Source organism: Diaporthe citri (assembly GCF_014595645.1).
Source record: "Diaporthe citri strain NFHF-8-4 chromosome Unknown scaffold_9, whole genome shotgun sequence".
NCBI lineage: Eukaryota > Fungi > Ascomycota > Sordariomycetes > Diaporthales > Diaporthaceae > Diaporthe > Diaporthe citri.
In genome coordinates, this window is record NW_025064854.1 from 2,990,575 (window position 1) to 3,018,150 (window position 27,576).

Genomic DNA, 27,576 nt, shown 5'->3' on the forward strand with positions numbered 1-27,576 from the left:
ACTGCTGCTATGACCATGACTCCCCGTCTCATGCAATGCAATGCACTGCACTGATCTCACTGCTGGCCGAGTCCATTTCTTCTCCGCACCGCACCCGCATTTGACGGCTTGTGAGAATTGAATGCCAACCGGTCCCGGCTTCTCTGTGTCGGCCCTTGGCCCTTGTCGCCACCATGCATGAGCCGACCGACACACAGACCGACAGACTGACAGGCTGGCTGCTCGCCCTGCCTGCCTCTGACCGCATCGTCACCCCGGGCCGGATGCATCTAGTCTAGACTGTCTAGTACAGTACGTTCATCGCAGCTTTTCAATCAGTACACATATGGCAGAATCCGCCACCTGACGGCCCTCCTGTATCTGTCCCAGTCCTCGCCATACTTCTCCGAACAGGCCTTGTCGTCCCTCCCCTCGCGGTGGATGAGCAGGATGGCAAAGTACAGGACGTAAAAGTACGTGAACACCATCCCCCAGCCCTTGGCTGCACCCTGGATGACCTGTCGACCGTCGAGCATGACGCTAGCCGCCTCGCCGGAGCCAGACAGCCCACCCGCGACAACGCTTCCTGCAGGCAGGATGACGTATCCTGCGATGCCGGTGGGAAGACTGAAGGGCAGCGCCTGGAGCCAGTCCCCAAAATAGTTGATGTGCCGGCTCGTGCCCCACCACCCGGCCGCCAGCAGGCGCGTGCCCCGCTTGGTCTGGATGTACGACATTCCTCTCACAGATGGGTCCTCTGGGTTCTTCCTGAACACGTTCTTTTGCAGGTTCGAGGCCCGGAAGATGTACAGACCCAGCGCGAACACCACGCCCGCCGCGGCCAACCCCGCCGCGCCCAGCTGCACCGGGTGGGCGGCGAGGTAGCGGCACTGCGTCGAATAAAGGAACGGCACCCACGCGATATCCCCGAACGTGAGCATGAACCCCAGCCCGTCGGTGATGATGTCCATCATGGCCAGGAGCCTTTCTTCGGCATACTGCCCGTACAGGACATAGAAGGTCTGGACCGCCGCCGTGAGGGCGATGCTGTCGGAGACGTAGCCGTAGGTGCGGTACTGCTGAGCGACAAAGGCCAGGTCGAGGATGACCCACCCCGTGAGGCCAGGGCGCATTTCCAGCCAGGCCTTGAGGTCGAGCTCGCCAACCAGGGGCAACGTGACACGGGGGTTCAGCTCGCGCCCGATGTAAAAGTCGTAGATGACGCTGCCGGTGTGGCCCCCGACGGCGAGCTCCCTCAGCTCGCTGTTCCCAGTGACGACCTCGAAGCTCCGAGCATAGACATAAACCGAGATGGCAAACGCGAAGATGATGTTGACAGTGAGGAGCTGTAGGTAGTTCTCGCTGATGAAGGTCCACAGTGCCCAGTCAGCCCCGTACAGATACGTGCCCACCGCGCATGCCGACAGCTCAGCGACCGAGGTGTTGAATGCGTTGAAACGGTAGCGTAGGGGCCGGCCCGATTCCCGAAGCTTTGTCCCGTAGACTTCCTGAGCCGGCAGCACTCGGTAGAGGACCAGACTGAGGATGTAGTACAGCAGTGTCCAGCCCGTCGCCTCCCAGCTAGCAAAGCCCCATATGCCGTGCTCGGGCCACGGCATCTGCGGCTTGAGAGCCTCCCAGGTCAGCGTGCTGGGCTGCAGCAAAGCGGGAGCTGGACATCCTGAGACGCCGTTGCAGGCGAGATACCAGACGTTGAGCAGGACAGGGAGGCCAAACACAATCGCAGCGGCACCGAGGCTGTCCAGTGACGTTGTAAGTAGGTGGTAAAACGCCATGTGAGGGGCAGAATCACTTACGGCCCGCCGAATTCATACTGCGGCTTTTTACTTGCTGCCATGCTGTTGGCGTGTGTCCAGTTGAGCAGTACCCGGGACAGTGTCAGTTGGTGGAACGTTGGGACTTTGTGAGGCTGAAACGTGTTAGTGTGCTGCGCAAAGAGCCGGGAGGCGTTGATAATTGTCTGCCAACGGCGTGATGACCCTGGAAGTACAAGTCGTGGGGATTTGGTGACGAGTAGACATCCTCGCAAAAGCACACGTCGCCCTTTTTGAATTAATTCAATAGGAGCAATCGCGGCGGAGTCAACAAGCTCGACCCGGGATCGAAGGCTTCCGTGCCGTACGACCTGTTGAAAACCCCTGTCCATTTAGATTACAGTTTGGTGGGAGAGCAGGAGATGAGGGCTAGGGTCTTTTGGTGGGACGGTGGAGGGAGGGTGGGGGTGTTGGCGCTGGTTGTTAAACTTGCGATAAAGCTCCAAGTGACGTCTTCGTGTATCATCAGCACAGTAGAATGCTAAGAATGGTGTTGCTCAATATAATTTGTGGGCGTTGGTAAACAGAACGCATTTTTAACCAACCTGCAATGTCCTCAGGCACCCTCCGGACACCACGCAGCGGCAGACTGTCCGCAGACTCAAAGGAATACTTGGCAAAATATGTCCGACTGTCTGAGAGCACAGGAAATCGCGAACGTATCTTGACCAAGTATTTCGTGCCTGCACATGGTAGCCTGTTGAGCTGTGTAGGCGTCCCTGAAGGCAGGGCAGTGCATGCAGACCATCTATTCCGGTCGACGACGTGATGCCATTTCTCCGCACTGCTGTGTTGAACAAATATCCTATACGGACATGTACTACGACAAGTGCTCTATCATTTGGACTGGTGAAAATGTGCGGTTGAGATAGTGAGCTACGAGTAGAGCAGTCGATCACAACGAAATGATCCAGGCCCGTATGAAGCGATTGCCCAGAAACCGATTGCCCGGTGGTGGGTGTTGTCAGCGTGTGGGAAACGACGTTGGAAGAATGGAAGAATGTCAGTCAAATTCAGACAAGTCAGGTCACCCTCTTCTGATGCAAAATAAAGAATGAACAAGGGCAAAATTGGTACAATCTGTGGTTGATTGCTACTCGATGCTGCGAAGGAGCTGTGCCACTGCAGCTAACAAATGATCAGAGACCAACCATGGATCCGCACATGGCCTGATCAAGCCATCTCATCCACCATCTCCAGCCATGGCCACAATTCTGCCCTTCCATGAGTCCCGTCCGACTGATTACAAATCGCTGTTGTATCCGTTGGACCGGCAGTCGCCCCGATTTGGATCTGCCTTGACTGCCCACCGATCAGAGACCCAGGGTTTGGGCAGGTTTGGGTTGTAGACCCGTACGTCAAACTCTCCACCCGCACCGCACGCCATCGGCTGCGCCATGCGATCGTTGCAGTATCCCGCAGAGATGTGGTTGTACTGCAGCTGGGGACCCAGGTACCTGAGAGCTATGCCGATGCTGCGGTCGTAATCCCTCCCATGACTTCCGTGGCGGACCTCCTTACAGTGCGCAAGCTGTGGGTAGCCGTCAGCATGAAATGAATATTGGCATTAGTGTGTAGGGTGTTGCAATAGGATGAGCCTTACGGTGTTGCCAGATGGGAAGCCCTTGTAGGCTTCAATGGCGATCAGCTGACAAAGATCGTAGACGGACTGGTTGACGAACTCAGAGTGCTGCCCACCAACGTCCTTCCACTTCTCGCTCGAGTCCCAATCGTAGCACATGTTTTGGGTGTTGGTGTCATCCGTGCCGTTGGTGGTAGGGTCGTCGGCAATGATGTTGGTATCGATCAAGTCTCCCACATTGCGGGAGACGTCGTGAGATGGCTTGGTATGAGGTGCAGCATTGCAGAAGGTGAGAGCCATGGCCATTACCATGAAGGCAAGGAGAGTAGCAAAGGATCGCATGTTGAGTGTTGTGTAGTTTTGTCTTGTACAGTATTGTTGGGTCTGTCAGAAGTGTCAAGCTGATGATGGGTGGCTGAAGATTGGAAGCAAGTTGAGGGAGAATAGAGGCGGACGAGGTCTTTTAAGTGTTTTAGTAGTTGTAGTTGTGGATACAATTCACATTTCCGGTGTTGATTATAATTGTCCCCTAAGGGGGCAACTGGATTTGGTGATTCGTCTCGGAGACTTTACACGAGAAAAGTGAATGGGCATCTTTCACAGGGAAAGTATTTAATGGATGGGAAAACAGGCTGCTGTAACTACACACCGATTCCATGACGCACAATGATAAGCAATGCCTCAAGGCCTATATGTGCAGGCCTCAGAATTCCCAAAAACAGCGCGGTGAAATGTGCACCTACCTAGGAATCAACTGTGACAAACTATCCGTAGGCAGTGGCAGTGGCAGTGGCGAAGCGATCTACAACCACTTAATCACCCAACTACATTGCGAATGTGAACTGAACTGTGATATCAGCTCATGTACGTTTAAGAGCTGACTGACTCCCCTCCCCCAGGCAATTGGAACAAAACTCAGAGGTATCTATAATCAAAGTGCCTCAATATAATTTGCCTCAAAATGGCAATGTTCTTTGTTTCAAATGAGTTTGCATGCTAACTGAATGACATGTATTAGAATTAAATTTGCCTCCTTGCCAGCTCAACTAGTGTCAAAATTTCCCCGGCACCATATTCCATTATGACCATATTTGACTCCATTCCGTTGTTCCCATTCTTCGCATTGATGGCGACGAGGATAGTGTCTGGCTTTTCTAAAGTTTTCGTCCACTGTAAGCACTGCTACAAGTGCACGTCTATGATGTTCGCTTTGCGGTCAACAGTTTCAATTTTGTTTGAAGGTCATCAGAACTGATTATTGCCATGACCCCAAAATAGCGGAAGATGACATATACCATGGCAAGGCTATAAATGTATAGAGTTCAGAGACACAATGGCCAGTAAACGCTGGTCAAACAAGTCCGCTCGCGCCCTTGGAGCTTTTTAGACTCATTGGCAGAAGGCATAATTACCGCGTCTGGACCACCGAAGAAAGGCATAAATGAATTTGATGTCTTCGCAAGAATAAGAATGTTTTGGTTGCAGCATGCAGTGTCCTCCTGTTCCTGCCGCGCAGTTGGCTGATTATTGTGGTCGGCCAAATCGAGAACTAATGACGGCGCCTCTTGGCAACGAATACAGGCCAAGAGTGCGGAACCACGTTGAAATACGCCTTGTACGACCACGGTTTCTTTGGCTCGACTTGTCTGATGTCGTAATCGCGGACTATAGTTCCACAAATCTTAGCGACCTCCATCTTCGCAAGGTGCTGTCCGGGACAACCATTATAACCACCGCTGAACTATAATCACAAAGCCAGCGAGACACCGGGTCAGCAGCCCTTCCATGCCTCAGTGTTCAGTCTCTTTGGTTGTTACTCACTGGTATAAAATACTTCTCCTTCGAAGAAATGTCTGCCGCGGACCACCGGTCAGGGTCGAACACTTCCGCATCAGATCCCCAGATCTCCTTGGACCTATGCAGCACAAATGTGCTGACAGAAAGGATGGTTCCCTCTGGGAACTCTCGGTCTCCAACTTTGACACCGTGCCTTGGAGCCACACGTGGAAGACCTTGTTGAACTGGTGCAAAAACGCGCATGGCCTCTTTGATACATATCTGCAGGAAAGGTAGTTTCTGGGTATCGGTGAAGCTGATGATTCTGTCTTGACACCTTCCTTGCTTGCTCGCGGCGTCGATCTCATCTCGTAGTCGGCGCCAGGCTGTCGGGTGCCTAATCATGTGATACAAAAACGATTGAAGCGCCGTCGACGTGGCGTCTCCACCGGCAGCGACAGTGCCGATGGTCTGGCCCTGGACCGTATTCAGGTCGAGGCGATCAGGGCGATCGCGCAGGGTTTTAAGCCAGTACTCCAGCAGATCAAAGCGATTGCCACCTTTTGTCTCCCTGTTCTCACGCTCGTGGAGTGAGTCCATGGTGACCTTCAAGATGTGGCCAGTAGGCATGACGCCCAGCCAAGTGGTGAAGGGGTTCGCGAGGAAAATGGCATGGATCATCAGTACCAACCAATGATGGCCTGCCACGGCGGCGAAGAGACCTAGACGCACGTTGTTGGAAATGGCATTTCCAATGTCATAGCCCCTCCTCAGAAACCCGTACGGCCGGGAGAAGAGGACCTCGCCCGTCACATCGTTCGAGGTGAAGGTGCAGAACCGATCAAGGTGCATCGCTTGCCCGTTGTCGGCGTAGCTGTCCATCCAATCCATCAACAACCCGATCACCTTGTCGATGGGTTCCTCACAATGGAGCATATTGGATAAAGAGTAGCCCGGGGCAAAGTTCCTGGAGTGCTCGGACTTTTGCTTTGGGTCGAGAACGGTCATACCATTGGTATATCTGGAGTCTGGAAAGGCAAAGATTTTGTAGAATGCATCCTTCCGGAGAGGTGTCAAGATGAGCTCCTTGACAACCTCAGGATGGCAGACGCTAACCTCATTGTTCGCGATGCGAACAAAATGGCCTTCGACTCAGACGTCAGCAAAGGTGCGCTGCTGCCCACATGTGTGCAAACACCTACCGTACTCCTGGTGTAGCTGAAGCAGATCTTCGCCCTGGTTGCCTCTCATGATCATTCTCGTGTGCCACATCCGCCCAACCGACGCCCAGAATGGCCCAGGGACGTCACTGAGAGGTGCCATGTACCGGCGGTAGAGCATGAGGGCCAAAACAGAGCCCAGGAGGCTGGCCGCGAATGCTGGCCATGGGCAAGCATTCAAGCCAAGCCTCGGCAGAATACCGATGTCTGTGTTCGTTGCTTCGGCCATCGTGGTGCTTGACCTGCCGTCGTACTAATGTGGGTTGCACCCTGCACAAGTTGAGTTGAGAGACGAAGGAGTAATTAGTAAGGACGAAAAGCGGGAATACGAGAATTTTGCACATGGCTCACCGGGGTTTAGAACAATGATCCGCAGCCGCATTCCTCCACTTGTCGAGCTGCAAGGCGGGACTGCCAGCATGTTTTTCCTGCAGCTGCCGACGAAGATCTGGTTTTATCGTAGGCCAAGAAAGCTAACGCGACTTGGAAGGTTTCTTTCAATAAACTCCACAAGTAGTTAAGACACCACCAAACGTGGCTGTCGTAAACGTGGCTGTCCATGTCGTGACGTGGCGTGGCCGAAAGGAGATCGACCCACGGAGATAATGTCCTCTACACCAATAGTGCTCACAATGCACCGGCAGACACATCGACAATCTTGTGAAGCTCATGCCGCGTGTTCAAGACCTAAACTAGGGACACTGGGTCGCTTTATGGAGTTTTGCTATCAATTCTGTAGAGCAGAACCCAGCCAGAGGGATGATTAACTAATCCTTGCTGGTGAACGTGAAATTTCGGGAATAAGTCGGTATACAGAAGCATCAGGACCACCGTATACGGAGTCTTCCAGACCACTTTTACTATGCTACTGTATTGTCAGCCTGTAACCACAAAAATGTATTGTAAATCACTGCATTGTTAAAAGAGTGCGGATTGGATGGGGATATTCTGGAAAAAGTCTCAAAAAGGCTAAACAGAGCCACTTCATAGTACACCCGCAAGAAAACATAACAGATAATCAAGTAATCCAAAACAAACAAGGATGAGTGGAATCAATCTGCGGCGACAGCTGATTCATGGACAGAATGTTGAGGACTTGCTGACACCTTTTGAATGTGTCTCACAGAGGTTCAAATTATTTATCAGGCTTCGAATGCGTACAACGTATCTATTCGCGACGAGATTGTCAAAGACAGGCATTTTGAGGTCCGAATATCAATTACTTATACTTACATCGATGGACAGAGCAAGTATAGCATGACGATAAATTCTGTTGGTGTATCGTATGGGGCGGGGCTCATTCATCACCCGTCTAAAGGTGACCATCAGTTTCATTTCCTTGGTGAGCACCTGAGACGTACGAATATGGCCGTTCTGCCTGAAAGTGGTGTTCAACCCAAGCTGTCCTATTAAATGTAATTGAGCGTGATGGACACTGGTCAATTACATCATATACGTTCAAGTATCCCCACATACATAATTGTTTGCCAAACATTGTGTGGCGATTGTCAACCCTGGACACGTCTTCAAACGATGTGTCACGTGTGCACAGAGGGAGGCTAGTGACATCGTTAGAGAGCGTGCCTGTATCACATGCGAACAGATCATCACTTCACCTACCGTTCTAGCAAGGAACGAGTGCTTAGGTTTGAAATTGCCTCGTCGTGATTAGCGGTGCTGCAGCTGTGGATCTCATTGATGGGAACCTTGAGGGCGGTCTGGGAACCTTGATGGCCACCCTCCTTCCGTCATGGTAGCCCACGTCGAAACCGAGCCATGGCGGGTCCACCTGATGGGAAAAGAACAATATAAAAGAAGTAGATTCGCGAAGAAATCGAGAGTTGGAATCGAAATAGTCAGACCAAGCTTCTCCTAGCTGTGCCGCGTCCTCAAACCTGCTGGGCTTATTTATTCGTTCCGTCTCTCGTCATGACGTCCAAGAGAAAGCCGGCTGTGACCGCGTCGCAGGGGAAGAAAAACCCCAAAAAGGTGAAGCAACGGGTGGGACCGCTCCCTGTGACATTGCTATCGGGGTTTCTGGTATGGCTAAAAGCTCTCGTCGTGTCCCATTCCCTGGATCATCTTGGGCATTCACTTACTGAGACGCTAATCATCGCATGGTGTGTTGCACAGGGGAGTGGCAAAACAACACTCCTTCAGCACATACTACAGAGTGACCACGGGCTACGCATTGCCGTAATTGTCAACGACATTGGTGCTGTGAATGTCGACGCTTCGATCATCCAGTCCACCCACCGCATACACAAAACAGAAGAAAAGGTCATTGCACTGCAGAATGGCTGCATCTGCTGCACACTCCGCCAAGATTTGCTATCTGAACTGGTCGAACTGTCGGAGAAACATGCCTTCGACTACGTTATCATCGAGAGCAGCGGAAGTGAGTCCAAAGCTTTACTTGTTTAATTGGCGTAGTGACCGGACAAAGGTGTACGGCAACGCTGACAGAAAAGTAACAGTTAGCGAACCAGGCCAAGTCGCCGAGAGTTTCGACTCCAAGCTAACAGAGCACATGTACCAGGTTTTGAAGGAGGAGGGACAATTGGATGAGGGTGGCGCCTTGAAGAAACTGTAAGCGAATCCAACCCATCACTTGCCAAGTCAAGTATGAAATCTGCAACACAGAATCCGTTTCATCTCCTCGATCTTAGGCGTTAAAAGGATTTGGAAATATTGAAAGTCTCGAATACGCTGACCTTGTCCAGGCATAAAGCCGGCGAAGCTGGCATGGGAAAATTTGCCCGCCTGGACACCACCGTGACCGTCATTGACACGTTCACCATGTACAACGACTTCAACACAGCGGATTTACTCTCCAGTCGCCGCAACGATGTGACGCCAGAGGACGAGAGAACGGTATCCGACCTGATGGTTGACCAGATTGAGTTCGCCGATGTCATTATCCTCAACAAGACTGATGCAGTCGATATGGCGGTCCTGGCCGAGACCAAGGCCCTTGTGCGGACCTTGAATCGCGAAGCTAAGATCTTGCAAGCCAGCTACGGTAAGGTCAATGTAGGAGAACTCGTCAACACGGGTTTGTTCAGTCTGGACAAGGCCCAAACAAGCTCGGGGTGGATGCGAGACTTACATGAGTTGATGCTTAGGGAGGTGAGTTGGCTTCTTCTTCACTGGGCACTGATGACGAGTGGCCGTTGATGTGTTGTCCGGCAGGTAAACGGAAAGACTGCAATCACTCCCAAGCCAGAGACGGAGGAGTACAATGTGCGCAACTTCGTTTACAAGCGGCATCGTCCTTTCCATCCAGAGAGGCTCTGGAGACTGGTGCACGACAAATTCATCCTGCAGCTCGAGCACCCCGAAGATGACGCGGATGATGCTGTTAAAACATCAGAAAATGCAAGCAAACAGCCAGCTGTGGTTGCAATAGACAGTGGCAACAGCGAGGACGAGGCAATGGAAGACATCCCGGAAGAGACGGAAGACGGGGATTCGGACGACCAAGACACTGATGCGGAGGGCGAGGCCTCCACTTCAGGCGCATCAGAGGTTTCGAGCTCTGCTCAAACGGCCGTAACATCTCCAACGGCCAGCAAGCACGAGGTCAATGTCGTCAATACCAAAGATATCGACATGGAATCAGCCGACTCGGAGGCAGAGGACCTAGCTACGCCTCCCAATGACATCGTTCTGGCCAACAAACGTGCCCACCCGCTGTTTGCTCGGCTCTTCCGGTCTAAGGGCACCTACTGGCTCGCAACTCGGCCTGACTACCGCGGGATCTGGTCGCAGGCAGGAGCAATGCTCACACTGGTCGGCGGGACCAGATGGGACATCACCCTTACCCCGGAGCAGCTATCACAGCTGTACCACGAAGACACGACCGACCCGGAGATAATGAAACAGGTCCGGTATGACATGGACAGTGGTGGCGAGTGGGGAGACCGGAGACAGGAGATCGTGCTTATTGGAGAGAAGCTTGATGTGAAGGGCATCGAGAAGGTCCTGGATGACTGCCTGCTGACTGACGTTGAGTGGAAGCGCTGGAAGCGGAGGATGAGGGCGGTGGAAAAGAGTCAAACGGAGCTCAGAGCTGTGATGGAGAAGCTGGATGCTGCAAAAGAAAGCTTAATTGGCGGATTTGAGGATGCGTTTCCCGAGTGGGAGGGCCATTTCCAAGACGAAGAATATGGACAAGACGAGGATGAAGATGAGGATGCGCACGATTTGCATCAACACTAAATTGCAGTTCTTTTTCAGAAACTTGGATGAGAATTGCGGGCATTCTTCGAATCGATATCTACTGTGGAACTGATTCTACCTCAACTCATCTGCCAAGCTTGACAGTGACAGATGTTCTTCCATTCGTCGTCAGGAAATCAGGCTTTACTGCCATGTAAGATCTCGACAGGTTACCCTTTGGCAAACTTTGCACCTATTTTTGGAGACGTTTGATGATGTCTTCTCACATCGTGACCTCCACAGCTGCACCAAAGGTCCTCTCGGCAGACAGGAATAGTTACACAACAACCGCTTCGAAGACCATTGGTGGGCGCGGACAAAGTGACCGCAATGATGAATGTCGGCCAACCAACGAGGCTCGCACCGTGATCGTCTTCCAGCCTCGTCACATTAGGCACATTCTTACCAAATTCTGCAGGGGAAGAGGGCGCAGAACGTCACACGATTCATGCTGTGAGGTGTACGCGACGACTTTTGTGTACACCTCCACAGGGGTAATAAAGGTTAAATTCTCAAGTCGTGGCCCACCAGATCCACATTTACTAGAACAGTCACTATTCTAGCAATTTCTATGGCAGAGGGACCTTGGCAAGTCGCTTAACCTTTTGGGAATAGCATCAGCTACCTCATCTCCAGCATACTCTTCAAGGTTAGTTGCGTACCTCATATCTGTGGGGCCAATGTGATGGTACCTCAAAATTTAACCTTTATTACCCCTGTGGAGGTGAATGAGGATCGGGACCCCCGAGCCCCAACATCGGCTATCGGCCCCTGACCAAAGATGGATCGGGACCGCAAAAGACGTCACCCGGCATCGGTGGCCCTCCCTCACTGGGAAGGGCCATCAATGCAGCTGCGCAGCCGACGCAAGCAACGAAGCCTGATGTTTCTGGGCTGAGCTTCCCAGGTCCAGGGCCGAGTCATCTGATAGGCTCTAGAACGTTTACACTCCAGCATACTTGGGATGATTCATGGCAGAGCCAGTCAAGCTCAGGAGGTATACGTAATGCGGGTATGCTAAGAATAACAACACACTATGAACCGTTGTGCACCGACCATCTTGTATTCATCACCTAGGGGCTGAGTCTTCGCAGCTTAAAGGTTGAGTGGATTCTAGTGGTTGTGGTCATTCGATCAGAAACGTCCCGCTGTCGTGGCTGCATGATGATGTGCGGCAAGCTCCCCCTTTCACCGAAACGATCGGCTAACCACATGGTGTAGTATTGAGGGGCCCCAGCATAGGGCTTCGGGCCTCTGCAGTTGAAGCTTCTAAAGAGTGGGCCTAGCCGGGTGTCAGCTAGGTAGTCCCATGCACGGGAAGGCTTTGCGGCTACTACAGCATTGCACGTTGCGCTCCCTCCTGAAGCCACTGCACATGCAAGGTCCGAGGAGCGCAAAACGCCTTGCCTTGAGGAGGCTCGTAGACAATTCTGTATTCGAATTGTGCATCGCATCAGCACCATACTCCGTTGGATCTATGCACATATTTGTGAGCCCACCTACGCCTGCGAAGCGATGCATGAAAGAAACCTCATAGACTGCTTTGAGTATCAATATGTACGTGGACTTCTCGCAATGAGAAGGCGATTCAGACCGGGCTGCGGAACACCAGACCTAGGATCCCGGTGCCCACAAACCGAACCGTGGAGGTCCAGGCTGCGTCAGACCCTGAATGCCCCCTATTGTACGTAAAGGCCCACCAGGAGGCTAAGTATGCGTATGACCCTTGTGCACTGTGTGTGGAAAACAAAACGTTACCCCCCCTGTCATTTTGACTCATGCTCCCCCCCTTGGCGCTTAAAATCCCAAATTTTACATTCATCTTTATAATAACATTAAATATTATTACATAAATTATATATTTAAAATCCTTATATTAAAATATATAATATATATTATCTTAAAGTTAAGAAAAAATTAAAAAAACTTTATAAATAAAAATAAATAAATTTAATGGTTTAGCTTTTATATGGTTGGTAATAAATAAATAAAGTGTGTAATTAATTCGGCTATGGTGTAAAGAGTAGGTTGTAGCAAAGCTGCAGCCTTTCCTTATTTAGCTATAATAGTTTATATATGGAGCATATAACTGCTAGCTAGTAGCTAGCTGGCATTAATTAATAACTGCTATTAATAAGATTAATTTAAACCTTATACCTTTAAATTTATGCATTACTTATAATATATTTATTATATAAATACATTATATATAATGCTTATATATATTATTTTTATATTAATAGTTTTATATATATATATATATATATAAAAACGCTTTAAAATTATGCTTTTCTTTAAATTATTGCTTAGTTAATTAAATTGCTTAATTAATATAAATATCTTATTTTTTAAGGGGTTATAATAAATTAAGTACCTTATAATTATTATTTTAATAAGTTAAATATAAGTATTTAAGTATAAATATTTAAATATAAGTATTTAAATATAAGTATGTTTAAACGTTTTAAGTATTTAAATTACTTAATTAAATTATTTAATTATTAATACTTTAAAGCTTTAAAGTATTTAAATATTATACTTTAATTAATTAAAAGTTTAAGTTATAATTATTAGCTTAATTATTATTATTATTAAAATATTTATTAAAATAGTTATTATAAACATTATTAAGGTTATTACTTAATATTAAGTAATTATCTTTCTTTTTTAAGTTATAATTATTTTTATAAGAAGTATAATAATTATTATTTTAAATAATTGTTTTTAAATTATTTTTTTATCCTTTTAATAATTCTTAATTATTATTTATTAAGGCTTATAATGGCATTAATTATATACTTAGCTTTTCTTAAGGCTATAATAATAATAATGGCTATTAATATTATTAAAGTTTTAATAATTTTAATATTTTATATACATAATATAATTAATTAAATAATATAAAGGGGTATTTTTATTAATATATTTAATGGCTTTATAAGGAAGAAGGTTATTAAGGAGGAGTTAATTAAAGAAAAGGTTAATAAGAAATAACTTATTAAGGATAAGCTAGTTATAAAAAAGGTTATAATTACTTTTAAGGTTATTAAGGAAAAAGCTGCTAAGGAAGAGCTTATTAAAAAGGAAGCTATTAATAAAAAGGCTATTAAGGAAGAATTAGCTAAGGAAAAGTATTAAGATTATCGACATTATTAGCATTGCTTATTAACTTATTGCAATAAATGTTAAAAATATATGCTTTTAGCTTGCGCTTTAACTTAAATATTAAGTTATATTATTAATAAATAACGTTTTTATATTATATGCTTTAGCTTTTATAAATAACTTTATTATTGTAATAACTTAAGAATTTATAAATATTTATAAATAACGCTTAAATATAGTTATTTTTAAAGGGTTTTAAGAAGGGTTAAATAGCTAAGGGTAGGGGCTTTCTTATAATTAATAATAAGTATTATTGCTATTAAGGTTATTATTATTATTATTAAGATAAATTTTAAGATAATTCATTATAAAGTAAAGGGAAAGGGAAAAATATTTTTTTGCTATATTTTTAAGTTAATAACTAGCTTTTAAACTATTTACTTATAAATAATAATACTTAAATATTATTATTATTTAATAAATTAACTTATATTAATTTTTAAGGGTATTTAATATTAAACATTATTATTATTAAAAAGGGAGGAAAAGAGGAAAGGTAATAAGGGTATAAGAAAAAGGAAAAAAAAAAGAAGGTATAAGGAAGAAAGGTTATGCTTATTAATTAAATATTAATTATTATTAAAAGGTAAATATTTTAAACGTTTAATTAAGTTATTTATATAAATAAATTAATAATAAATATTAATTATTTTCTTTAATAATTTTAAGTTAATTAAGTAAATAAAATAATTATATTAATTATTTACTTAAAGGGTTTTTAAAAGATTATAAGCTTTAAGAATATTATATAAGTATCTTAAGGAGCATTAATTATAAATAAAGGCTTTTAAGGGCTTAAGAATATTGCAATATTATAAAAAGGGTTTAAGGGTATATTAATTATAAGCATAAGGGCGTTAATAATTAAAAATATTGCAAGGGACTTTTTAATAATTAAGGAAGGTTATAAGGGCTTAAGGATATTATAAAGAAGGTTTTTAATATAATATTTTTAATTATGCTTAATAAAGGGGTTAAAAAAATTAATTTTTTATATTTATAAATATTTATAAATAGCTTTTTTATAAGGGTTTTACATTTATAAATGCTTATAAATAATTTTTATAAAGGTATTATAAGTTTTTATTATTTATAAATACTTATAAATAACTTTTAAAGATTTAATTATTTATATTTATTAAATAAACATTAATTAATATTAATTTAGCTTTTATATAATTAATTTAGCTATAATATAAAGAGTAGGTTGCAGTAAAGCTATAGCTTTCCCTTATTTAGCTATAAGTTAGCTATAATGATTTATATACGGGGCATATAACCGTTAGTTAATAGCTAGCTGGCATTAATTAATAGCTACTTATTATGAGAGGGAATATAAAGATAAGGCAGCTATCCTTAATACATTAATTTAAATTAAGATGGCGCTACCTTTTATATAAGGAAGAAGTCTTATGGAAATTGCAAGGCAAGGGTTTTATGCTTAAGGGGTATGGGGTTCAGAGCCTTAGTAAATGCCTGCAGTTAATGGGGTTCTTTACCCATACACCCACTTACACTATTATTAATAAAATTAGTTTAAACCTTGTACTTTTAAATTTATATATTGCTTGCAATGCAGTTATTGCATGGGCACATTATATATAATGCCCATATATATTATTCTCATAATTTAATAATTAATTAATTTAAAAGTAATATAATATAATTAAACTTTTAATTTGTCTTAAATATAAATGATTTTAAAAACCTTTCAAAGTTTATTAAGTAAAGGAGTTGTGCGTCTTATAAGCTTAAATTAATGATTGGACTATGTAATAGCCCATGAACCACCAGAATATTGCCACTTTCCGATTCCCAGCGCACAAGCCAGAGTTATCATTAGTGCTGCCGTTAGTGCTTCCGCTATTGCCATCCGTCTCGGCCGGGTCACTATGGTTGGTAGCCAGAGTATAGTTGCTGAAGAATTCAAGGATCATTGGAGTCGCATTAAAGGATGCCGTGGATAAGTCGCCAGTGTCCCTAGCGTTGTGCTTCGTCGCTGGCCAAACATGTCCAACGTTAGCTCCGTCATACACATGGGAGACAAGACCTAAGCTCGGCCCCGTGCCAAACCGGTGCCACATTGCCGCTTGCGTAATTGAAGTCGATTTGTTACTGGTTCCAAGGTCGTTCCGCTTTGCCCATGTCTGGACCCAGTGAGGTATGGTAGGCAGGCAAGCGTTCCTTTTACCAGCATCGCCGTAGTAGGGGATGACCGGATCACTTCCCCCGTGGAATTCCAGTATCGGGATGTCAGATCGACCGGCAGAGCATGGTAAATCGACAGAGTCGGGTTCACAGCCCCCCTCCGGCATTACGTAGAAAGCACCAGAAACAGGCGCAAACGCAGCAATTCTCGTGGAGAGACTTTGATCGCAGGCTAACAAACCGACCATGCCGCCGCCCTGAGATTTTCCCGTAGCATATGTCCGGGACGTATCGATACATAGTGTAGCCTCAACTTCGTCTAGGATATTTGATACGAATATGAGATCGTTAGAGGCGCTATCGGGGCTAACCTGCCATTGTTTCTGAAAGGGGATTTATCAGTAGGCGGCTTCGGGTTACTCATCCTCGCTGACTCGGAAACATACATCAACTGCCTCCGGATAAATGACGATATAATGGTCATTGACATTGGGATTGGTCAACTGATCAGCGTGGAGCTGGATCGAAGGAGATTGACCACCACCGTGAAATGACAGGATGAGCGGCGTCGGGGTGTCCGATGAATAGCTGAACGGTATCGAAAGCAGATATGAGCGACCGCGGATTGTTTCGGTGCTGGTTCCAGGCGAGAGATTTCCGCCACTCTTGTAACAACCGGGCGAAGAAGTATTCTGGGACCTGGTAATGATGTTGGTAGAAAACATGAAAAGTAGGCAGCAGGCCTTGAACAGCGACATGGTGCAATCTATGGTCTACGTGGTGCATAGGGAATAAATGCAAGCTTCTGCAAACACAAGATGAGCAGGAATTATGTTAAGAGCAACCCAAGTCAAGAGCCCCTTTCGAGCCTTGTGAGTTGTTCGTCTTAAAGTTGAATGCGCCCAGGGCTAGTCCGCTCGCCTGTGGCTGATTCGCACAGTTGAAAGCGAACTTAAGGTTCGTAAGGGGCGGAAATAAAACGAATTTATTCTCGGCGGGTAGCACTCGCGTTTCAAATACGCTGGGGCCAATCAAACGCCAAGGCTGCAATGCATGAACTTAGTACGGGAGATATTCATCCGAATCCTGATCTTGGTCAATGCCCTCATGGGTGATAAGAACTTGCGGGTATCTGCAGTGGGCATTTGCTTCTAGGTGAGCCGTATTATCGCCAGCCCCGACATAGTGATCGCTTATCCTGCTCATGAGTTTAGTCTTATGAAAGTGAAATAAAACTAGTAGTACTATATAGAGAGCTACTAGTAATAGATGTGGCCGCGATGCTCCCTGCCGCGCCATAATTGGTCACGCAAGCGACGAGAGCTTATTGGCAGTCCAGGGATCTTCCCCGGCACGAGGCCGATCATGGGATACGGCGATACATGATTCGCCTGCTTGAGAATGGCACGGTTCTGCATCATGAGGATGGTTTTGATGAGCCCCGCGACTCCCGAGGCTCCCTCCATGTAGCCAATACTGCCCTTCACAGTCTAAGGAGCAGCGGCCCTAGCTGGGCTGTGCCCCCAAATTTCCCTTTGATGGCCTGGAACTCGAGAGGGTCACCCACGGGGGTGCCCGTGCCGTGTGCTTCAATATACGTGACGTCATCAGCAGTGATGCCCGCTGTCCTCAAAACCTCACAATACAACGTGGCCTGCGATGGGATGTATATGGAACTGTATTGGGGACCCTGTTACTGCATTGCCTAGCAGAGGTGGCCAGAATTGTGCCCAGGATGGAGCCTCCGTCTGCAACAGCTTGAGAGAGCTATTTCAACACAATGATGCCCACCCCTTCTCCACGATAGTACCCGTCGGCACTGGCATCCAAGGACTTACTCGTCCCGGTGAGACTGAAGAACGACGCTGCAGCAAGGTTCTGAAAGAAGAACGGACTGGTAGAGACCTACACACCGCAGGCAAGGGCGTTCTTGCAGTCGCCGCAGAGGATCGCTTTACTGGCAGCATCGACCGCCACCGCTGATGACGAATACGCCGTATCAATGGCGATGGGAGCGTCACTCAAACCAAAGAAATGGTTGACCCTGCCGGGAACGAAGGCTCGCAACGTCAACAGCGCCGAATGAGTTAGACGCGTGGCTGGCGACGTTGTCGTTATAATCAGACGCACACACGCCAATGAAGCAGCCCACGTCCAACTTCGACTCAAGGGGGCCGAAGAAGCCTGCTGGCTCCAGCACTTGGTAGCAAACCTCAAGCATAAGGCGTTGTTAGGGCTTCATCGACGCCGCCTGGCGACTCGACTTCTGAAAGAAGCGGTAGTCAAAGCTTTCGAGACTCTCCAGATAGTTGCCGAAGTATACCGTCTTTTCGGTGTTCCGTGGGTGTTGGTCGGTCGGAAAGCGCCCACTGGGCGGCTCGCCCAGCATAGACTGTCCTGCATGCATGGTGCGCCAAAAGTCCTCAACGGGAACGGCCAACGGGAACGGCCACCGGGAACTTGCATGCTATACTAATAACTGCAATGGAATTGAGTGAGAAGACCTCCGAGGGACAACCATTAGTGTCAAGTCTGGCCGTTGTGAGGGATCCGGACGGTCGATCGTAAAAGAGAGGACGGGAAGGAAGAGTAACGGGATTCCGAGGTTGAACTCTGGGTGGTAAGAGAAGGATGTGATTTGCATCACTTACAAACCATGATAAGTCTTACCATGTGAGCTATCAAATTATTTTCCCAATTTGTACGGAGGAGACAGGATTCTGTTGGAAGAATGACCGTTGTGCAAGTGAGAGGATAGAATATTACCCAGACGGCCCTTTGATGTTGGGTATTCGCACAGCTAGGCAGATGCTTAATAAAAGGAAAGAAGTATTAGATCATGGCGGTCCTTGAAACCCAATCGCATTGCGTGCAAACGACCAACCAGTCTTACGGATAGACCCGCCGTCCGTCGAAGTGAATTGCGTTGGACCCAACTCGGGTCCGTCATCGCTACTCAGGCTGCCATCTCAGCCGTAGGCTCGATATTTTATTGTCATATTGCAGGACCGCTCAGTAAACGCAGGTCCAACACTTACGCTACTGTGATCATCATAGTCTATGAGTGCGGCGTGGAGGAAGCATACCGGTTGTGTTGTTTCACGGTTATATCCGCGCAGTTCGAGTTGTTGCGCCGCGGCAGCGACTCGGGCGAGGAAAGCTGGTTGAACAACATGGTTTATGTAGGGAGGTAGGATAACCTCCCAAATTAAAGCCGAGTTGGAGAGTGCTTCTGATGTTAAGAGTCATGTCGTTATATCTCCGTGACCAAAGGGACAGTGATAACAGCAACCGTATGGATATCTCAGCGCACTATAATTAATACTTCAGGAGACGCTGATCAATCTTCCGATTAGTGTCGAACGACCCTTGAGACTGTGGCTTTTCCGGTACTGCTTTCACCCTTTACGGACCTTTCGTGGTAGTTCTCATCGGATTTCCCCGGACGCTTGTTTGTCTTTCGTGTGGACTACGAGCAGATGAAGTCGGGAGCGGGATATTGGATGGCGAAATGCCAACAACCTAAGTTTTATCGTAAGCTTTTATTTAAAAAAAAAATAATTAGCTAATACAATAAATAATAATATTAAAAAGGTAGTTTATAATAAATTAATTAAATAATAATATAATAATTATAATAAGATTAAATATAGTATAAAAATTTATAAAAAAAAATAAATAAAGTTTAATTAATTAAATTTTAATTTTATTATAATAAATTTCGCTAAATTAATATTAAATTAATATAAATATATTTATTTTAATAATGTATAATAATTTATATTTTTAATAATATAATTAATATTAATTAAAGTTAAAAAATTGATTATTTATTAATATTAATTATTTATTAATAAATTATATTAAAGGTAAAAAATTATAAAGTTTAATAAATAATAAGATAATTTTAATTAAAATTTAAAACGTATAATTTCTTTATTAATATTTATGGCTATTTTAATTATATTAAATATAATAAACATGCTTATAAACTTTTATTTAATTATATAACTTAATATTATATATATATAGCTAAAAGCCGGGTTAATGCCTTTAGCTTCCTTTCTTAGTTTTTTATTTTTTATACTCTTAATATATTAATTATTTCCGGCATAAGCCTTATTATATTATAAAAACCCCTCTTACTTATATTAATTAATTAAAAAGAGTATTATTTTATTTCTTTTGTTTTCCGTTTAAATATAGCTAATATTTTAAATTAACTTTATATTTAATTATTTAATATACCCCCTTTTTAAAGCGCTTAAAACTTTAATACTTAATAAATTAAGATTTATATAAAAATATTAATAAATGCCGTGATAATTAATTTAAAATATATTTAGCTATAATATATATATATATAATTAAAAATGGCTCTTTAAATATCTTTAAGTTATTTATAATTTATATTAAAAAACTTAGCTTTATAGGATTTAATTAGGTTTCCGCGGCTTCCTTGGTTAAAGTAATTAAAGTTATATATAAAAACTTAAATAAGCTAAAAAAGGCATAATAATACCTAGTTAATATATAATAAGTAGGCATTATAAATGCCTTTTTATATACCTTTAATTCCGCATTATTTAATGCAAAAGTTAATGCTTAATCCTTAAATGCCAAAATTACTTTTTTAATTATAATATTTAATATAATAATAAAAGATAATTAAAAATTAAAGATTAACTTAATAATTATAAAGTATTTTATAATCTTATATAATAATTTTTTAATATATTAATTATAAAGTTTAAACCTTAAGCCTTACTTTTAAATATAATAAATATAAATATTAATAATATATATATAAAGATTTATATAAAGGGGTTTAAAAGCCTTTACTTTAAATATAATAAGCTAAGCTATATTGCTTAATATTATAATAAACTTAAGGCAATATTTATTTAATTATTAATAATAATTATTATTAAGTAAGTAAAATTTAATAAACATTAAGTAAAAGTTAGGAAATAAAGGGTTAACCTTAGCTATATAATATAAAAGTTAAGCAATTTATATACTTAAATAAAAGGAAAGCAAAACCTTATATTAATAGCTTATAAGTAATTTAAAATGCTAATAAAAGCTAATTATATTAAAGCGTTAATTAAGGTAGGCAAGGTAAAAATTAAAGGTAATAATTATTACGGTTTAAGCTTTGCTTATTGTAATTAATTAATAAGCTTTAGCCTTATAAGAATAGGCTTTAGCGCGGGTATAAATAAGGAGCAAACCTTTTCCTTTATACTTTAAATATAAACCCTATTTAAATACCTTATAGCAAATAACTTAAGGCTAGCTTATAATATATATTGAAAGTCCTCTTGCATTATAAACTTATAATATAATTATATAAAACTTAATATAATAAAACTTAAAAAAAATAATAATAGCTTATTAAGCCCTTTTTTATTTTAAAAAACTCTTATCTTAAAAATACTTAGCAACTTAGTTAATAAAAATAAGGGCTAAGTTTATAATAAATAGGGAGGTAATTAACGTTAAAAAGGCTTAATTTTTTTATATATTTAATTAGCTAAGAACTTTCTATAATTAATTTTTACCTTATATTAGTTTTATAAAGATATTTAAGGGGTAGCTAAAAAGCTTTTTAAAGAAGGTTTGCTTTGCATTTAAGAATTTTTTTAAGCAAAGATATATTAAGCTTAGCTTAATTATATTATAATAGCGCTATAAGGAAGGGATAATAAAATTCTTTACTTAATTTAATTAATTAGCTTATATAGCAAAGACTTAAAGTTAATTAAATAAGTATAAAATATTATTAATAATTAATAACTTAATTTTTATAATAAAAGCTTAGCTTAATTATAAAAAGTAGCTAAATATATTTAAGGCCTTTTGCTTTGCCTTATAATAATATAAAGGCATTTTTAGCATTATAATAAGAAAAAATAATACTTAACCTTAAAATAGTAAAGTAATAAATATTAATATTATAATAATTTTAATAAGCAAAGTTAAGTATTTTATATATAGTTAATTTAGCTATTATAAGTATAATTATTTTAATTATTATAAGAAAATAAAAATATAGCTTTTATTAATTATAATTAATAAGGGGAAGGAGTTTATTTAAGGGGGCGTAAAATTTTTTTTATAAAGTAAAGCTTAAAAGTAATGCTAACTTAGCGCTAGCTTAAGCTTAAAGTAAATTAACTATATATTAGCTAGTTTAGCATTATAAAAATGCTTAAAATCTAAGAAATTTCTATTAATAAAGTAAATTACTTATAATTAAGCATTAATTAATTATAAATTATATAATAAATGTATAATTTTAAGGTTTTAAGTAAGGAAGCTTATATAAAAGGCTTATATTAAAAAATTATAAAAATGCCGTTAATTTAGCTATTAATTTATGCTTAAATAATTATTTTTTATTAGCTTGCTTTAGCTAATATATTAAATTATAAGGGTTAAAGTATATTAATTATAAATAATAAGCTGGGCCTTTAATATAATTAAAAGGCATTAAGGTGTAATTAAATGGTTGAGTAAAGAGCAATATTTAATTTATAATTAAATTATGGCATTCTTTATTTTTATTATATAGCTGCCCTTTAAGGCTTGCCATAAGGATTTAAAAAAGGAGGATATATTATGATTTGGGCTTTGCTTATTATGATTAATTAATGGGCTTTGGCCCTATAAGAATAAGCTTTGGCGCGAGTATAAATAGGGAGCAAACCTTTTTCTTTGCACTTTAAATATAAACTCCATTTAAATACCTTACGGCAGATAAACCCAAGGCTAGCTCATAATAATAATATAATATTATAAATCTTAATAAGTTGCAATTTCCTTAAGAATTTAAGCGGTTTTTAAGGGATTTAAAATGCTAATTAAGGTAAGATTCCTAGTTAAGGGGTAATATAATGGGTATGCTTATAAATCTTTATTTAATTATATAACCTAATATTATATGTATATAGCTGAAAGCCGGGGCAATGCCTTTGGCTTCCTCTCTTAGTTCTTTGTCTTTTGTACTCTTAATATATCAACTATCTCCGGCATAAGCCCCGTCACATTAAGTGGGCGTACGCAAAGAGCTAGGTGGGCGGTACCTGGAAGCTGGGTGGGCGGATCTTGGCTGGCTCAGCTCCTCTTCACGGTCCCAAAGTTACAATGCAGTTCTGTTACTGAAATGGAAGTCAAGACCGCACTAGAACCAAACCGCGTATTCCTTTCTATGCCCCCCTGACATGCGTAATGACTTAATGGTGGCCTGTCCGTAGGGTCTCCAGTTCTGGTCTAGGTTGTGCGAACTCGGTATATACTTAGACCCGACGAGGTGTCACGACGAGGCACAGCAGCCACAGGTTCTCCGGTCCATTTGCCTTTCTGTGCGCCGCTTTAAATCTGATAATAAAAACGTCCAAGCTGCGATGAGCTCGTCTCCCCTTTGGTTTCTGGCGAGCCCCACGCTCCTACTTCTCCTTGCGTTAACACCACGGGCAACACAAGCGTACGACCCCTTGCAGCGATCATGCGTCGGTGATAATGTCTGCCTGACCTCATTCCATTGGTGTGCCGCCGACGAGGGCCGAGAAGATGGCCAGACGGGCTGTTCGTTCCCCGACGGGGCTTATCCCAGGACTCTCATGGACAACCAGCTGAACGCTGCGCTTCTCGACCGCGGCCGCGACTACATCATCTCGTGGAAGGAAGGGGATCCCACGAATGAAAACCCGGTCACGATCACCTGGAACTTTGGTAGTGGGTATGGCGGCAACGGTGTGAGCCTGACTTGGGGTCCCAAATGGGAGACAATTTAGTCTTCATTATTCCTGCTAGCGCATATGCGTCTGCGATGGGCAGGAAAGGCATGGGGAGTATGCCGCTCTGTTCAACAACCATGTTCGCTGACAAGGCCGCAACACTTCCTCAAAAGATGTGACCGGATCCTCATTCTCCTTCACGTTCCACCCAAGCGGTATCCTCGGCCAATTCCCGACAGACCTCGCCCCGGATGTGGACTCCGGCACTGCGAGCTGGCTCGTGGCCCAGGATTCCAACAACCAGATCGTCATCTCTCGGCCCAGGAGGACAGTTTCTAGCGACAGCCAGGTCGTCTCGGAGGACAAGTCGCAGTTCTTCATACTGCCACCTGCGGAAGTCGAGTCGTTCCTGGCGGCGCAGAAGGATGTCGGGGGGAACGAGATGTACGACAAGTGGAAGCTCGGGGTTGGTGTTGGCGTCGGCGTGGGAGTCCCGTTACTCATGGGGGCGTCTGGCTTCCTTGGGTGGCTGATGGGCAAGAAGGCTACGTCGCGTGGACCTGAGACGATTGATTTGGCGTCTAAGTGAAGGAAATGTTTTTTTATGCATGTGAGCGGATGGGATTGGATTTCATGTCTGTCCCCTTTTGCCTTCTCAAACTCTGTGGAAATAATGACAACGGGTGCATGCCTCGGGCATCAATTTGTTAGTTCTTTGAGGCGGCCGTGAGCTGGTCTATTGATCATGCGGGAATCCGGACCCTGCTTAGCGTTATCCAAACGCTGGAAGCATGAGACGAGGCCGCCCGGAAAATGCAACTATTCAATAGAGTTCGCATATTCACAGAGCAAAAACAGGAGAGTATAGAGGTATAAGTGGCCACAGTGCAAATAAGATACATCCTGCCAAGCCGTGTCATAGGTCTCACAACTTGAATCTATACAGTATTCTATATTATTTACTCTAGATTAAAGCTTGAGAAATTATTTACAAAACACTTCCTTATAGCTGCATGATATTCGGGTATTCCAGCCACCCAGTTTAGAGCCTGGCGTGGCTCGTCCCCTTCCGCGTCAATGTCGTCTACATGCTCGGTATTATGTTCACCACGCTACTTGTTCCATCGGACGATGACAGGTTGCTGAGCGGAAAAGGCGTTGCCGCGTCGCCATTTGTTATCGCGGTCGATGATTCGGGTATCCCCGGCATCCCTTCTCTCCTTAATGTCGGCATGATGATCGGTGTCCTGGGCATTGCTGCTGAGTCTATCTACCTCTCATCCAGAATCCTGAGAACGATGGCTCATCAGCGACTCATTTCCAAGCGTAATGCTAAAGTTGACGACAAGGGGCGGCCTAGTGTGGCACTTCTGATAACATGCACTTTTGGTCTTATCGTGGCTTACATCCAGCTCGCAGGTAACGTTGGGCTCGTCCCTAGAAGCACGTATTCTTCGGAACTGACTCGTTTATCACTCAATGGCTGGCGGTTTTGTGGTCTTGAACTGGTTAATCTCCATCACCAGCGCTTCCTTCTTTTGCGACTGGATCATCATCTCCTTCACCAATTGGCAATTCCACAAGGCTATTAGGGCCCAGGACGACCCGCTCTTCAAGCAGGTTTATGCCTGGAGGTCTTCGGCGTGGCCACTTGCTCCCGGTTGGCTGATGCTGACCTCTCTACTGTTGCTTGTATTCTGTCTCGTCTGTGGCATCACCCCAATTGTACGCTCAGTAGCCCACTGTTCGGAAGAGTGAGACATAGAGAGAATCGACTAACACTTGCTAGGATGGCTCCGGCTTCACCGCGGAGAACTTTTTCCAGCACACGATCGGCCTGCTCATCATTATCGTCTTTACACTGGGGTACAAATCAATTTATAGGACTCAATGGCGGGATCCAAAAACAGCCGACTTGGTGACTGGCAGGCGTACGCTCAGCGTTGAAGAAATCACCGAGTTGGACAACTACTATGAGATGCCCAAGTCGAGGAGGTTCCTGACATATATCCAGTTGTGGTAGTGGCTTTGCATGCCCCTTTTTCTTACATCATCGAAAAGTTTGATTAGGACAGCTCCACAGCTCCGTACTTAGCATGCGGTGCGTCTGCGGCGCGGGCACGGTTTTCCATAGCTGTGTGTGGAAAACGAAACGCTACCCCCCCCTTGTCATTTTAAGTCAAGTGGCCCAGATTCGGCCCACCCCCTGATTCAGCCCACCCCTGCACACTGGACCCACCAAATAAAGCCACTATTTACTTAATGAATAAAATAGCTATATTTATATAAATTTAAGTATATTTATTTTATTTATATAAATATATATTAATAATATTATTATAATTTTAATTTTCTCTTTTTATATAAAAACATATCTTTATTATTTAATTATATATAAAAATAGCATTTTTTATATATATTAAAAATATTATTAAAATATAAATTTAAAGTTTTATTAATTAATAAAATATATATAAATAAATATAATTTTTTAAAAAGTAAAAATATTAAATAAAAATATATTATTTAAGATTATATATATAATATTAATATTTTTTAATAAGGAATTTCTATATAAATTTAAAACTATTTATATAATTCTCTTTATAAAATGTTTAAAGTATTTATTTTTATATTTTAAATAAATTAAATAAAATTTTATTAAAATTTTATATATATATATATAATTCCTTATTTAATAAAATAAAGATTAAAGTTTTTTCTTAAGAAAAAAGTTTTATTTTTACTTTATTATTTTTAATCTTTAAATATTTTTTTTTATTTACTTATTTATAATTATTTTATATTTATTTTTAAATAATATATAATATTATATAATATATATAAGTTTTTTATAATATTAATATTATAATAATATAAAAAAATTTATATAAAAATATATATATTAAAGAATATTAATAATTAATATATAAACTTTAATATATTAAAACCTTAAAAAAAAAAATATATATATTTCTTTATAAAATTTTTATATAATTTTAAAAATATTAATTTTATAATATAATATAAAATATTTACTTATATTTAGCTTTATATATTATTTAAATAAAAAAAGTAATAAAAATATATAATGATAATTATATATTAATATATATATATATCTTTAAATTTATATAAATATATTTATTTAATTAATTAAGTTAAATTAAAGAGTAAGTTAAATTTAAGTTATTTAACTTAATTTATATTTCCTTTTTTTATAAAAAAAAGCCTTAATATATATATTTATATAATATTTTTATATTCTTTTTATATATAATTATTATAAGCTAGCCTTAAAAAAGCTGCAAGTTAATTAACGTCTTTTTTTATAAGTTATAAAGCAATATTTATTTTATTAAGTTAAAAAATATATAATAATTTAAGCTTTTTTAAATTATTTAATTATATTATATAAAGCTTAAGCAATAACTTAAGCTTAATATATAACTTTTTTAATTAAAACCTTTTTAATATAATAATATAATTACCTTTAAGGCTTACTTATAATATTACTTTTTTAAGCTAAGGTTTTTCTTTATAAAAAGGGTGCCCATATATTTACAGTAAATATAACTTAAACTTTTAACTTTAAAGCTTAAATTATATATTATAAGCTAGTTAATGGTTGCAAAGGTATGAAATTCAATGCCCCTATAAATTCCAGGGGAATACACGGGGAATCTACCTATATATACATACACATAATGAATTCATAACGAATTCACTATAAATTCACCATAAATATTAGCATTTACGGTAAATTTACCGTAAAAGTATTATGAATTCATAATTTATAATAAATTTATAATAAATTTACTTAAAATCTACCATTACCTATTTATACTATATTAAATTCTCTTTAATTAATAATTTACTTTTAGCATAATTTTTTAAGCATTAAGGTA

General features: G+C 41.6%; 7 protein-coding genes across 7 annotated transcripts; 3 read left to right on the forward strand and 4 right to left on the reverse strand.

Moving 5' to 3' along the window:
* Nucleotides 1-314: 314 nt before the first annotated feature.
* Nucleotides 315-1,837, reverse strand: INS49_015914 (uncharacterized protein; the record flags this gene model as incomplete). The annotated part of the gene is made up of 2 exons (XM_043176592.1): nucleotides 315-1,737; nucleotides 1,797-1,837. 2 exons carry the CDS (start codon nucleotides 1,835-1,837, stop codon nucleotides 315-317), a joined length of 1,464 nt encoding a protein of 487 aa, XP_043020047.1.
* A 1,220-nt stretch (nucleotides 1,838-3,057) lies between these two features.
* On the reverse strand, nucleotides 3,058-3,738 carry INS49_015915 (uncharacterized protein; the record flags this gene model as incomplete). Its single annotated transcript, XM_043176593.1, has 2 exons — nucleotides 3,058-3,345; nucleotides 3,418-3,738. The coding sequence occupies 2 exons, from the start codon at nucleotides 3,736-3,738 to the stop codon at nucleotides 3,058-3,060; spliced, it is 609 nt and encodes a 202-aa protein (XP_043020048.1).
* A 1,207-nt stretch (nucleotides 3,739-4,945) lies between these two features.
* Nucleotides 4,946-6,621, reverse strand: INS49_015916 (uncharacterized protein; the record flags this gene model as incomplete). The annotated part of the gene is made up of 3 exons (XM_043176594.1): nucleotides 4,946-5,137; nucleotides 5,218-6,317; nucleotides 6,375-6,621. 3 exons carry the CDS (start codon nucleotides 6,619-6,621, stop codon nucleotides 4,946-4,948), a joined length of 1,539 nt encoding a protein of 512 aa, XP_043020049.1.
* Nucleotides 6,622-8,321: 1,700 nt separating this feature from the next.
* Nucleotides 8,322-10,613, forward strand: INS49_015917 (uncharacterized protein; the record flags this gene model as incomplete). Its single annotated transcript, XM_043176595.1, has 5 exons — nucleotides 8,322-8,432; nucleotides 8,526-8,790; nucleotides 8,870-8,981; nucleotides 9,116-9,521; nucleotides 9,585-10,613. The coding sequence occupies 5 exons, from the start codon at nucleotides 8,322-8,324 to the stop codon at nucleotides 10,611-10,613; spliced, it is 1,923 nt and encodes a 640-aa protein (XP_043020050.1).
* Nucleotides 10,614-15,529: 4,916 nt separating this feature from the next.
* On the reverse strand, nucleotides 15,530-16,684 carry INS49_015918 (uncharacterized protein; the record flags this gene model as incomplete). Its single annotated transcript, XM_043176596.1, has 2 exons — nucleotides 15,530-16,309; nucleotides 16,373-16,684. 2 exons carry the CDS (start codon nucleotides 16,682-16,684, stop codon nucleotides 15,530-15,532), a joined length of 1,092 nt encoding a protein of 363 aa, XP_043020051.1.
* A 6,651-nt stretch (nucleotides 16,685-23,335) lies between these two features.
* On the forward strand, nucleotides 23,336-24,257 carry INS49_015919 (uncharacterized protein; the record flags this gene model as incomplete). Its single annotated transcript, XM_043176597.1, has 3 exons — nucleotides 23,336-23,670; nucleotides 23,769-23,782; nucleotides 23,842-24,257. 3 exons carry the CDS (start codon nucleotides 23,336-23,338, stop codon nucleotides 24,255-24,257), a joined length of 765 nt encoding a protein of 254 aa, XP_043020052.1.
* Nucleotides 24,258-25,147: 890 nt separating this feature from the next.
* Nucleotides 25,148-25,691, forward strand: INS49_015920 (uncharacterized protein; the record flags this gene model as incomplete). Its single annotated transcript, XM_043176598.1, has 2 exons — nucleotides 25,148-25,393; nucleotides 25,458-25,691. 2 exons carry the CDS (start codon nucleotides 25,148-25,150, stop codon nucleotides 25,689-25,691), a joined length of 480 nt encoding a protein of 159 aa, XP_043020053.1.
* Nucleotides 25,692-27,576: the final 1,885 nt, after the last annotated feature.